At 35.2% G+C, this 14,255-nt stretch overlaps 1 protein-coding gene across 50 annotated transcripts in view; it reads left to right on the top strand.

Moving 5' to 3' along the window:
* The window catches only part of BOLL (boule RNA binding protein), a 35,525-nt gene extending 23,660 nt beyond the window's left edge, over positions 1 to 11,865 (top strand). For 32 of the 50 annotated variants that reach the window (XM_086897276.1, XM_086897263.1, XM_086897270.1 and 29 more), the window contains 4 exons: positions 859 to 984; positions 2,383 to 2,457; positions 5,762 to 5,827; positions 7,667 to 11,865. In XM_086897276.1, coding sequence (XP_086753402.1) covers positions 859 to 984; positions 2,383 to 2,457; positions 5,762 to 5,779 — 219 coding nt within the window. In that variant the 3' untranslated portion in view covers positions 5,780 to 5,827; positions 7,667 to 11,865. The remainder of the gene's footprint in view (positions 1 to 858; positions 985 to 2,382; positions 2,458 to 5,761; positions 5,828 to 7,666) is intronic. The other 18 variants (XM_086897239.1, XM_086897242.1, XM_086897243.1 and 15 more) reach the window with 1 other exon arrangement.
* The last annotated feature ends 2,390 nt before the right edge of the window (positions 11,866 to 14,255 follow it).

Here is a 14,255-nt window from a genome sequence, read left to right as displayed (position 1 = left end):
TAAATATGAATCTGATGTAAAGAAAACATCTTCCCCTCCCCTTCTCTTTAGCAAAACATTTGTATCAAATTACCTAACAAATTCTTCAGAAGCAAGTAGAAACTGCCACATTTTGCCTGATTAAAGAAACGGGTTTTAACTTGCCAATTAACTGATAGTAACTGTGATATTTCATAGGAATAGAGAGTTAGCAGAAATATGTGGACACACATGGTGAAGTTTGACCCAGGCCCCTGAAGTAGGAAAAGATATTGTTAACTTACTCATTTTGGGGGGACAGTTTATCTGTTTTGTAAAAGAGCAGCTTAATATGGAAATCAAGACACTTGAGGAGCTCAATGTTTGGACCTGTAAGGAGGCCCAAGTCCCTTAAGCTTGAGCTGTTACATTGCAGCCTTGTTACTTTAATAGCAGCCAGCCTTGTCCAGTTCTAGTCTGTTCCACTCTAATAGATCAATCCACTGCTTTGAAATCAGGGTGCTGAATTACAGAGACACTCTAAATATTTTAAAACAAAAAACTTGTTTTGCTAGTGTAACACTGTAGTAAGGGAAAATTTAACTGTAGTATGTTTCTGTGATCTTAAGTCTGAATTTTACAAGTTTTAGGATTTTGCAATGCTCTCTAAAATGTAAATAAAATCTAAAAACCACATAAAATTGAAGGACTTTTTTATTCTACTACCTGACCTTTCTCTCTCTTTCCCTCTCACTCAGTTTCTTTAGGTTATTAAAGATTCATTTAACACTTTATTTTAAAGCTTTATCTTTCATTTATATGCAGCAAAAAAGACTGTAAAATAAGCTTTTTATCCCGCTTAAATCATAAAATTTATTAGAATAATGTGTTTTATTTCAGTCTCCTACCTCTTCACCCCCACTCCTGTATCTGCAACCATCTGAAGTCTTCTATCAACCAATAGGAATTAACCAGGAGGGTGGATGTATATCACCACCTCTCCTAATGGAAGCTGCAGTTCCTGAGGTATTTTTAAAAATGCGAAAAAGTGTACTGAAAATTGAAATGCTTATTTGTGATTGGAAAATACTATCTTTTATTTGAAGCACTGGATGTTAGAGCAGTTAGGTCAACTGCTCCGGTAATTATGTTGATGTTAAATAATTTCAGTTGTCCTCAAGTTAGAATTTCTCTTCCTGTCTAGGAGAATGCTTTGATTCTGAAATACTTTTGAGAGTCACAAATGTATTTCAGACAGCAATATAAGGATTTGTCAATTGGTTTTGGTTGCAAGTAATGTTTAAGTAAAATGGAGTCCATTTTTTGGAATTTGGGTTTAATATCCCTGAACCACAATAGTTTATTGAAATAATTCTTCCATGAGTAGAAGCTTGTTTGTAAATATTCTGATGATCTGAGTTAATTAAGAGTGCTTTATTGTACTTAAAAAATCAATTAATCATTAGAAATGTTACTGATACAGAGTCAAAAAACTGTGAACAAAAAATACTTCATCATTCAACTGGTCTCTTCATAAATGGATATTAAAGATGATAGTAAATGGCTACAGAAAAACTGAATTACAGAGATTTTCAATTTGGTATTAATTGGTACTTCTCAAATAGTCATTCCTCATGAATAAGCCAAAATAGATGCTAAATTAGGACATCTAATACTAGTAAAACTGGTATTTCAGATGTCTGAAGGGGAGAATTCTGACATGCTGAAGTAATTCAATTTCCCTACACAGATACTGAATGATACAAGGCTTGGGTTATGGGGGGTTTTCTTCCTTTTTCAAAGTGCATAAATCTTGGTATTTACTTTATAGTCATAATCTTAGTACTATTTTACCTTTACTATTTCACGATTTTGATATAAAGCTGTACAGAGATGTGAAAACCATGAGCACTAAGAAAATAGACTAAATTATTTAAGAAATATTTTGATAGTATGTGCTCTCAGTTTACAGATAGGCAATTCATTCATGTTAAGGGAAGCAGTGTGTCAAATTTCAGAAGAATGGTGTAAAATTCCAAGAATAATCTGTATTACTTGTATGTAAATATTTTATAAGTCTGATACTGCTGGGAATTAAATTTTCAATGTACTAATCTACACATTTAAACACTGTTCCCATTAGAGCTGAGTGAAATGGATTTGTAATAGAGAAGCTGCTACTTCTGTCAAGGAACATGATTTGTGACACTGATTTAAGCTAAATTAAGTTTACTGAACTTTACCAGTCGGTGGGGAAAACATAGATTTAAATATTGAAACCATGTTTTTAAAGAAGTCAGTAATTCAGATAAACATCAAAAATTTGGAGTTTTACAGATTCTAAATTCATATGAAAGTGTTAAAAACTTAACATTGTGAAACAAGCTTTTGTGCTAATAATTTGTGGGGTTTTTTTCATACCAGCTGTATTCTGATCATGGAGTTCAAACACTACATCACCAGCCCTATGTCCAGAGTCACATAGCCATGCCTGCAGCTGTGAGTATCAAACTAAGATAGTTATAGCAAATATGGCAGTATTGCTGTCTCCTTTCTTGAAGCAGTGGCACTAAGACAAGAGGGAATGGATGAAAAAGTCTTTAATTAATGAATTGGGAAATAAGGAAATGGGAAATGTTGGGAGAAAAACAGATTTTTCTTATCTTGAAGTTTTGTTACAGAGCCACAAAGATGTTATTTTGGAGCTATTTGGGGAAACTAGGAAGTCAAAACATGACTAGTTAAGAGTGAGCTACAAAGTAAACCACAAATAAGAACCACTTGGGGAGAAAATGGTGAACCTCATTCAGATCTTTGAAGTGGTGGTTACAAATCCTTGTTTCTTTCTCTGGGTCTTTACATTACATTCATTACTTTGGCTTTAATACAAAGCACCTCATGTAATGGAGATGTGAGATTTTGAAACACAGAGAATGAAAAGCTGTCCCAGTCAGTCACCTCTGGGTGTTGTCCTGTGTAGTTCTGATTTAGGAAGGCCATATGAATATTATTCTGTGTCACCTGATGCAAGCTGTTGGATTTTTTTTGGTTCCCAGTTTAAAGTACTCTTGCTTAAATTAATGAGGCTGTTCATACCATACATGAAATAATGTCAAGACTGATTTCCCTGATGACAGAGATCTGAAGTTGTCAGTAATTACACTTGATATTACAGCATTTACTCTTCTGTGAAAGGTGCTACTCAGCTGCAAGTGGTAGACTAAACATAAGTGAATAAAAGCCATGTTATAAGCTCTCTTATCCACATATTTTAAATTTATTTTACTTTTCTTAGTATTTTTCCAGACTATTGTAAAACAGCATGAACTAGCTCTTTCCAGCAGGGGGAGGTGTAACCCAAGTGTTTTCTTGGCATGAAGTGCCCTGTATTTCTTGTTCATCCTTTCCTGTTTTCTCAGAAGCCTTGTTATCTAGAATTGAAACCCTGCTCTGTTCAGGTCTTGAGTAGATTCACAGATACTGAAACCTTTCCAAAGGCTTACTGAATTCTGATAATTTTATTTGTTACAGCTTGATGCTGAATGCTCTTTGGGTTTTATTTATTTAGTTAGCTTCATTTACTATTAATTAGTAGTTCTAAAATATAGCTCTCCCTTTTAAATTTTCATATTACCTTTTCACACACCAACTTGGAGTTTGAATGTTTCCCAGGTAATGGATATGATCAGCTTGTATTGTGTCTGTCAGTGTGGCTGAGCTCTCATCAATGATTGAAAAAGGCAAATGTTGTCAGCACTCTGCTATGTGTTAGGCAAATGGTTGTGGTATTAGCACCTGCTCCCCAGCTGCACAAGGCGACTGCCTGGTGACTGTAGTCTTCTTAAAATACCCCAACAAATATATCTGCTGCTTGAAAACTGCCAAGTAGTGGCCACGTAAGAAAAAGCAGGTGCCTGAAGTAATGACTATACCTTGGAGGAAATCTACTAATTGCCTCCACTGCACTGTGTATTCCCAGTGCAATTCCTGGGCTTTGTCCGAGGAGCTGAAAGTCAGGTGGTGAGAGCAGGATGTTACAGCTGGTATCCAGATCTTTTTGATAGTCAAAGACTTCTTACAGATTTCAAACGCAGCTCACAGCACATCATTCTCTGTTCTACCATCAGTAGAACCACTAGTAGCTATTGAGTTAGATCAACAAAATGCTATTTTTTAGTACAAAGTTTTTAATAGTGCTAAATGAAAATTAAAAGACAACATTCTCCAACTTCCAACTGTAAATTATTTTGAGATCCAAATTTGGTATTTAAGATCAAGTTTGAATCAAAAATGCTAATCCCCTCCCTGTGATCATGTGTTTGCTAATGAGGTTGAATATATTTACTTTAAGCTTAATTCTTTTGGCAATTAATAGAATGTCCTGTTTGTGAGCATGTGGAAGTGACTTCAGCTATTTACATTTATACAAATGGATAAGTTGAACATTCATTCTCAAAGGCCGCCAGGTGACACATTTTGTTTTTTAGTAAGTGAGAAGATTTCTCATCTCTACTGTATGTTTCAGATCCTATATAATCTCCTAATATGGAGATTAGTGTTTGGATGCTTCCAAAGGGATATGTTAAATAGTGTCTGGTAGTAGAAGTTACCTGAGCTACAGTAACAGTGGAAACTTAAGAGAGGATTGGAATTTTATTTCAGGCCCAGGACAAATATCTGTGAATTAAGTTTTGGTTTTGCTAAGTAGTTATCTTAAGTTCTGAGGCATTGGCCTGGTAAATGTTTGCTGTTTATTTTATGTGTATATGAGGGAGACCCCTGAGGACTGAGGAGCTATGCACACAATTGCAGTCTGCAGAGAGTGAGCAAGGTGTAAAAGGTTCTGGCACATAGACAGAGTGGGTGGGTCAGGGTTGTTTTACTTCATGCTTTTAGCTTTTTTTTTTTCCTTACTATCTACCTTTTTGAGCTGCACTGTCCCCTTTGGGGGTAGGCATGGCTTTACTCTGTCACATTTACTGTTTTTCCCATAGTTTGTGTCAAGCAGTATTTTTGGGTGGCATCAACAGTACCAGACAATAAAGTGTCATTTGTCCTATAGTGCCTGGATATTTGTGTTCAGATCATAATGGTGCATGATGGCCTTTGGGTTGTGAGTATTCTGTAAATTTAACTGAACATAGCACACTGTCTTTCTTTGCAGTTAAGAGTAATCAGGAAAGATTTACATTCAGTGTGCACAATACGTATAAATAGGTGTGTTTGTAAATGTTTCTGTAGATACACATGCAAGTAGATTGATGTAAATTATGTCTTTTATAAGAGTTCTGGTGTAGTCATTTGGGGAAAAGTTTAGTTATTTTGTACTTGTACAGCATGTTATTGTCTGATATTCCATCTAAAACAACAAAAAATATTGCTGCATATTTTCTTTATAGGTAAGTGAAATTGAAAGAGATTAAGCCTTTTGTTTATAGATATGTTAGTCTAAGAAACATGAATCTAAACTTCTAGTTATATGATTGACAAGAGACTTACCACCAGCCGCAGCTAGGTCTGTTGCCTCTAAAATGGCTGTTTGAAACTCCACTTGCTAATTTAATATTAACATGGAAAGGTACAGGGGGGTGCATGCGTTTTCTCATTGTTACATTCTGTGTTCTCTTTACAAACTTCTCTCTTTTCTGTTAGTTTGCTCTTATTCCAGTTCAGTCGGTTTTGTTCTTTTGCTTTATCTTTACTTGATGATCCTATGGAATGTTCACTGTTAAAGCATTTGGGCCACTTAGTCCAGCTTTACTGATTAATTTTTTTTTTATTTTTTTTTTGTGTGTGCGTCCAGTCCTTCCTGTGTGGCTGAGATCCATCATCAACGTAACAGCTAGCAGCTGCCAGTTGTGGAATTTGGGTCAGTTGTTACATTGCAATTCTTGCTATTTATGAATTAGTGAATAATGAAACATGCTCAGATCTAACACAGTCTGCAGCATCACTTACCTGCTTCCTGCAGTTTGACACTTACTAATAATGCTCTTCATAAAACAAACTCCATATAATCAGTGTCATTCATTCCTGGGATGGTAATGTATATGTAAACTCCATCATCATTTTAGTTTAACTACCTGAATTTTATGTGGGTTTGGATTGTTTTCCTTCAACAAGAATAAAATTTTCAATACTTCTAATGTATGATTTTTTTGTTTGTTTGTTTCTGAAAAGTATTTCAATTCCCTTTTGACAACTTCTTTGCTTTTTTTTCCCTATTTTGTGCAATTTACAGTAGCTTGTGTTTATAGGGCTATACTCTGGCAGGTGCTCAAGCATGCTTTTACTGTGAAAATGCTGCCTATTATTGTTGCTTACATTTTTTTAAAAAACTAAAATTTTGATGAAAAGAGCCACCTAGGGAAGAATATGTGTTTTCAATTCTTAAAATTAGAGTCAATTTCTTACTTGATAGCCTTCAAACAGCTCACTGATTTTAGGAGGGCCTTGCTTTATGTTAGGATGTGACTTCTCATCTGCATATGTGCCTGTATGATTTATCCCCAGCTGTGGCTTTTAAACAAACATTAGAAGCCTACCAGTGTAAAACTGGGGATGATTTTCTCAGTAGACAGAGAAGAATGTGTTTGTATCCTATCTATACTAATAGAAGTTAAACAAAAGAAAAAGAGAAATATATTGGGGTTGAAATTCTGTAAAGTTGATATGAAAACTAAAGAGCATGGAACCTTGGAAGTTTTGAAAAGCAGTGTAAAACATGATGGGGAGTTAGTAGATGATGGAAAGAGACTGATATCTTGAGATTATAGTGGGTTGGATGTCCTGTATATACTGCAGCTTGTTGTATTAGGAAACTGTCAGAGCCAGAAGGAGGGCAAAAAGTTTACATTTAATGAAATAAAAAAGAAGTTAGTGCTGAAAAGGCCTGGGGTAAGAAATAAGGTTAGAAAAAAAGGACAGTTTGAGTCTATCATAGTTAAGTAAAGAGTAAAAGAGATGGCCAGTGCACGTTTGGGATGTAGAGCAGCTGAAATAGGGGGACTGTAAGAGAATTTAATCTTTGGAAGAAGAAACAGAATAATACAAGTATCCTAAAATTTGTTTGTGCTGTTACCTAAAGTGGTAGCTGTGTTTTCTGCATCTTGCCATCAGCATAATTTGTCATGATTCGTCAGCAGCTAGTGGCATCCACTGACAAATTATGTAAGCACAGTCCATTGACTCTCAGTTTAAAAATAAAACAACTTTCAGTTGTTTAGTTCAGGTTTTATGTACCAGCTACTAAAAACTTAATGTAAACATTATTTTAAGTACCCATAGTAAAGCATTGCTCTAATCTACATTACAGAGAATGCTAAAGTAAAAAAAAAAAAGTTTTTCACTGTACACTTTGTAAAAAGAAATTTTCCCCATCCAATTATAAAGAGGATGCAATTGCTTTAATAACTTGACATACCTTCATAAGACTATATGATCAATGAACAAAACTTGGTTATTTTCTGTACTAAAAGAATTCTGAACTCATTCTAAGATTCCATGCTTGTAAATAAAGGAAGGTATTTCCTACCACTGTGGGCTTCATGAGCTAGGTGCATAATGAAAATCTGTTTTTCCTTCTTGAACCAAGTCTGTCCAGCTTATGCAATAGTGGACTGTAACTATTCATTGAAGCATTATTAATGCAGTAAATGGGACAACTTTGGAATGGAAGAAACAACACAGCATTTTTCCCTCTCTTTAGGAATTGAGGTCGCATTCTGTGAGAAGAAATGTTCTGCATCATTCATCTGTGAGTCTGAAACCTCAGTATGCATGAAGTCGTCAGTTTCATCCTAGAAAAGATTACAGAATGGAAGATGAAATTTTACACTACCTTCTACAGATGCTGTAAAACACTGGGTTTTTAGCTGTGTATTTTGCTAAAATACCTATCACAGGGGAGGGTATGTTCTTCCTAACTTCTGACATTTCCCTATAGGTTCCCAGTTAAAATACCACCACTTTTTGTCAAGTAATAACATGAAATTTTATAGTTTGGTCAGGTAAAACCACGTGAAATAATAATTTTATCCCTGGACTTCCTTTCTTGATAGAAATCCTGTTACAGGACAAAAAGGTGATTTCTGAAACATAGCCTGCTGTATGTATTCCAGTAACTAACCCAGACTGAAAGCCAGCATACTTCTACTAAAGGGATAATGTCACCTTTAATTTCTGGGCTGCATAAACTTTAAAGATATTTCAGTTACAAAGTTGAAGCCATTTTGCCACATACAGCATTTTTGTACTGTGGATAAAATCTGATTATTTAAATCTATGTGAATTTCATTTCCATTCCAAAACAATTTGTCTAGCTTAATTCTTCTTGCTGTCAGTATTCTCTACTTTTATAAGGTGTTGTACTTGTGTGTCATTTTAGTGTTTGCAGTTACAACTTTTTAAAATAAAATTTGGACCCCTAGTTGAATAATGAATTGTTCTCATCCTAATATTTTTCTGTCATGCATTTGGTTTTATAGTATGTTTTTAGCTATAGAAAAAGGTAAGAATTAACTACTTGAATTAGAAAAAACATTGAAAATTTCTCTTCGCTTCTTTGACATTTTCTGTTGTCTGTATGAAAATAAGGCAGTAACAGAAATTGAGATGAAATACTATTTTTTTTCCTTGATCCAGGAAAATAATTTTGGTTTTTGGTAGTGGTGGGTTGTTTGTTTTTTGGTTTTTGTTTCTCCCCTCACCTCCTAGGGTTCCTTCTATTCATTACAAAAGTCAGATTCCCCAAAGGTTGAAAATGCAGCCTCTCTATTAACAGGAGTGCATGGTATGGGTTATTGCTTCTTTTGCACTGAAAACTTTATTTTTTAATATCTAAAATAACCTTGAGCTGTTCAATTTTATTTGTTTTGTAGTAATTTGGGGGTTTTCTTTCTGTGTGGATTTGTTTTGTTGGTGCCTTTTACCTTTTAATCATTCAGAGATCTTGCCAGGTGAACACTGTAGTCAGTGACTATTCCATGTATGATATGTAAATCTCTTTAAAGATTTTTCTAATGTTCAATAGTGCTATATGTGTTGTCCAGGAAGAGAGTTGGAGTCCGGTTATGGTTTTATGCTGTAATGAAATTGTTAGGAAGGGAGATGCCATGTACTAGGTTTTGGTTGCAAGTTTCCTCAAGTGACTTTCATTCTTCAAGCACCTTCTACTAGGTAGAAAAATCTACATAAATATAATTTTAATAGCTTCACTTTTTAACAATTTATTGCTGTAGCAGCTGTAGTTGATTGTTTTACCAGTAAGTACCAAAAGAAGTATACAATTTTTTGGAGACATTTTGAGCTCAGCCTGTTTATGAAGGGGGAAATAGTAATTTGTTTTAAGTTCTCATGTTTCTGAGCAAGTCTGTGTCACTAAATACCTCCGTCCAGTTCTGTTTAATTGTCACATTTTAGAGCTGATCAATACAAATATATCATAAAAATATTGGCTCATCAAAGCCGTAGTTCATTTCCATGGAAGAATTTTTACATAGTAAATATTTTTTAATGAAGTTTTATCTCTGAAGGTACCAAAGAAAGAGAGTGTTCTGGTGGAGCCTTACTTCTTGTGTCAGGAAACACACATTTGACCCAGGATTCTGGAGATTTAGTCCCAAGCCCTTATTTTGGAATCTGCACTTAGTTTACCAAATGTGGCTTGCCTGTTTTTGATAATGCTTCAGAGATTCAAGAATTAAATTTTATAGTGAGTACTAACTTAAGAGTGCTTAGAGGGAAGTCCCTTGAACTAATTGCTTGAAAGTGTATGAATACTGTGCAGTCACATGTCATCAGATTGTGGCTCTACTCCAGACACTCACAAAATGTAGTTTATTTTCTCTTAATTGGTGCAGATGTTTGATTGTTGATAATGAGTTGATCCCATGGCCTTTGCTTCACAGATCACTCACTGTCTTTTTCCTTGCATGTGAACTTGTTTGTAAGGATATTCAGTGTCAGGCACTTAACTATCCCTGCAGTGTTCCCCTGTGGGGTGTGTAACATCAGTCTGGAGGTACTGTTAGTTAGGATTGTGTCTTCAGGTCTTAACAAAGCTTTGTTTTGATTTGAGAGACTGGGAAGAAACCAAGTAGCTCTGAATATTGGTTTTTCTCCAGGAACTGGCAGTCACTGTTGAAATACTGAGGCCTTTTCATTTATAGTGTAGCTCATCTTTCTTCAGAATGCTTGCCAAGAGTGATGGCATAACATCAGACAGCAGTGACTGAACCAACCTTTCAGGAGTTGAATCGCTCTGTAGGCACCATTGAGACATAACTGACTTACCTTTGTGAATCCCTGTAGTTGAATTAAATATGTGCTAGTTGAATTAAGTATGTGCTGAGGAAGAACTACATTTCCTTAGTGCCTACAGTTGTCTGTTTTCATGTTCTAGAGTTCATGACTTCTTGTTCCTTTACACTGCAGGGTCTTACACTTATAGTTCAGCTTTCCAGAATGTGGAGATTCCAATGCTGTTAAACAATAATTTAGTAATTTAGTTAACTGCAGATCTAGAGATGAGGATTATGGGGGTTGGAGAAAGGGTCACGTTCTCTTTGGCCTTCTGCAGTTTCCCACTGATAATTGAGGCTCCACACTCATACTTGGAGGGAATGTATCCCCATGTGCCCTGAGGACATGCAGTAACTGATAGACAATCATCTTAATGCATTGGCTGCCACATTCCCATATTAGCAAACTATGTTAATTTTCTGGCTTCCAACCCTTAGAATTTAGAACTGGTTGATATCTTCTGTTTTCTACTGAGCTAGCTGTACCCTGTTTTTAGCAACTGCTGTCTGCTTAATCATACATTTTATTGCAGTAGGTTAGTTCTAGCATTCTCTATTTGATTAACACCAGATAAAACCCTTAGACAAGCAGAAAGTTACTGATGTTGTCTCTCATGTATTTTTACATTTCTGGTTGTTGTTTTTTTTGTAAAATGTAGAATTTGCTAGTTGACTAGCATTTTTGGTTCCTGCTGCTTCAGATCTTATGCATCAGAAGTCCATTTATTATCCCTGAAAAACTGTTTACAGTTTTTGTTTTAAATTTGCAATTCTTTATATTCTGAAACTGATTTTCCATAAGAGCTAGTAAGTCATTGAGTAAACTGCATTCCAGTAGTAACTGAGTAGAAACTAGCAGAACACATGGCTCTCTTGAAATGTTTCTCTCTGTCTAACATAGTTATAAAATGTGAAAAGTTGTATGGCTGCAAAATACCTTGGTTTTTTTTGTAAAATGGGTTTGTGCCTTTGTAATGTTGAAGTACTACAGTAGGTTCAGTTCACCTGCTAACTTCCTACATTTCCTATTGAATTAAAAAATGTACAACTTAAATCCTTATTTTAAGGATCCAGAATACAGTGCCATCTGTGCAGTCCTGCACACTAATCCTTATATAGCTGTTATACAAAAAATCCAGATCTAGACCACCCAAGTTTCCTTCTAGAATCCATGGGTTTAGTTGGTGGCTAACATATGGCTGTAGTTGGTGGTTAACATATGGCTGTAGTGTTTGATTCTGTGTTAAAGAGATACAGATGATACATTTGATGCTGCCATGGTAAGTGAGACACTGTGGATGCACAGAGAAAAGTTGAATAAATTGGCAGATCTCATTTTAGAGAACTGTTGACAATTTTAGAAATTAAAATTTTTTGATATTGAAACTGCTTGTAATACAGCAATAATAAACAAACTTCTGTAGTTTTTGGTTTCTACTAAAGTTCTGAGTTGGTAGCTACAAGTTTAATTCCAGCTGGTCTATATTTACTGTTTGGATTGTAACTTATGTTTATTGTAATATCTGAGTTTTAATATGGATTTAGATAAACAGGAAAAAATGAAACTTTGATCATTAAACTATGTTTTAATGACTGCAAAAGCAAACTATTGTTGTCATCTCTGTTCATTATTTTTAGAACATTAAGTTAAAACTTACAGCAGAAAAGCTGGCTTTTCTGCTCAAATTAACATGTTTAACAAGACTGTTACTGTCGCATTCACAAAACTCATCCTTCAAAGGAAGAAAATTTAGGCTGAAGGAAAAAAAACCAAATTTCCAAACCTCAGAGTCTTTAGAATGGAACCATGCTTTGTTAGCATCTCTAAATTAAGTCATTCTTGAGAAAAAAGAAAGAAATATCAGGGAATTGGGGTGTGAAAAATATTTGACAACTGAGTTGCAGAATTCTTCTGATGGAAGCTTTTTGCGTTTTCTGTCATTATCCTCTCCCAAGCAAAAACTTTACATTTGTTTTAAGTCATAAAACAAAGGAAGTAAGCCTGAAAAAAAAGATTCAAAGAGGGACTGAAGTTCAAAATTGTTGCAATTTGAGGTTTTTAATATTTAGGGGGTTTTAAATGTTTTATTTCTGAGTTCTCAACTACCTCAGCTACCCTTGGGGTCCAAAAAAATCTGACAAATTAATCTTGTATTTGTAATATGCTGTCTTTTATCTTACTAATGTCTGTGTCCTCTGTTTACATTTTGTCAGTGATGACTGATCTATAGCCAATAATAATTCTGATTTCTTTAATTCATTTTCAGTATATCCTTTATAAGCCTGCACACATTCTAGCCTGAATAGGAAATGCTCTGTCCAAATATTTTGCATTTTGATTTTGTCAGAGGGAGTTAGCCTTTTCTTTTTCATTGAGTCAGTTTTGGTCCCAGTGAAATCTTTCTTAATAGTTATAATAATAATACTTTAGGTAATTGGTAGAGGTTTAAGGTATTTCTATTTCTGCTGCTCACTGTATCAACCTTGAGAATAGGAATGGATCTTTACTGGTTACAGTACATCTGTGAGAAGGCTATTCACTCACAACTTTTCACTGATGAGCTTACCTGGAATAAATTCACTGATACAAGCTGCCCAGACTAATGGTTTTGTCCTGGTGGTGGCCTAACAGGCTGGAAAACGGGAGATGTTCTTCTTTTGGAATCTTAATCCAGTTCTAAATCATGGGATTGAGCAGGAGTTTTGTCATGGCTGTGATACACCTAAAATTCTATCAAAGTCTGTGATTTATATTTTGAAGTATAAAATTATAATACTGCTTCTTTTGCTTATTTTTCAAGGTAATGTAGTATTAAAGCAGTATGATTTCTGTTGCTTTTAACTCACTAGCCAGTGTCCTAACCAGAAAGAGACAGGGTTGTCTCTAAGATAATATTTGGTGTGGATGCTGGTAAAGCTGACTGAACTGTAGATTCAGTCATTTAGGATCTTCCCTGAGTTTTGGTTTAGATATTGTTCATACAGACAAGGAACATCTTTTGTGTACATGCAATGTTTTTATAATTTTCCTTATATTTCATTATTTTAATCAAGAGGAAACTCTGATCAGGTACCATCTTCCATTCTTTATCTCCTAAGATAATGAGGGAGGGAATGTTTAAAATGTATTATTAAATGGTTTATTCAGGTCGTATTGGGTTTTGGAGGAGTAAATAGTTTTATTCCTGTAAATAGGCTTTGTATTCAGATAGATTTGTCACAGATGTTCCAGACCTCAAGAAGGGTTGTCCTTAGAATTCTAAAAGAGAGATTTCATAAAAAAGAGATGCCAGTACCACTTGTTTGGCACCAAGGCCATAGACAGAGCCTGCCCTGGCTGTCATATTGATTGCAGTTAAGCACGGAGTCAAAAATGGGGGACATCTATTTCCAGAGTACAGTTTTAGGCATGGGGTGGTATCTTTTTGTTCAATAAGCCTAGTAATGTAACAAGGCTTACATTGTTACATTAACAATGAAACAATGTTAATGTTACAATTAACATTGTAGTGTTAATTACATTATAATATTTGTAATTGTACATTGCAATCTACAGTTGCAAAAATGCCTCCCACACAAAAGTTTTCAAACCTCCCCCAGACAAGAGGGAACAAAACAGAGAATGAGCAAGTGGAGGAACAACCCCGAGATGTGTGTAGACAGCAAGGCTTATTTGTCTCACAGTCTGGTTAAAGCTGCTGCTTCTCATCCTGTGTTGCCAACAGACAGTCAGTAATCCAGCACAGGACACACATTCCTATTGATGTGCTACTCTTGCTGTCTTTGTATCATTTTTCTATCTAATCAGAATAGGAACTGTTGGGGGATCGTTAAAGCCTTCCATGGAGGCCAAGTTTCATTGGACTCATTGGTCCTTTGTTTGGTTGTCTTTGCCTATTTTAAAGTCTAAAAATTATATCAAGCTTCAATGAAGGACTCACATGCCCTTTCAGAGGGAGTGGTGTAAATACAACATGCTGGTGAATCAGTGTAGTT

The sequence above is a fragment of the Cyanistes caeruleus genome, chromosome 7, assembly GCF_971803275.1.
Source record: "Cyanistes caeruleus chromosome 7, bCyaCae1.hap1.1, whole genome shotgun sequence".
In the NCBI taxonomy this organism is placed as follows: Eukaryota; Metazoa; Chordata; class Aves; order Passeriformes; family Paridae; genus Cyanistes; species Cyanistes caeruleus.
Note: the sequence above shows the minus strand (reverse complement) of the source record. Positions and strands in the feature narration are given on the sequence as shown.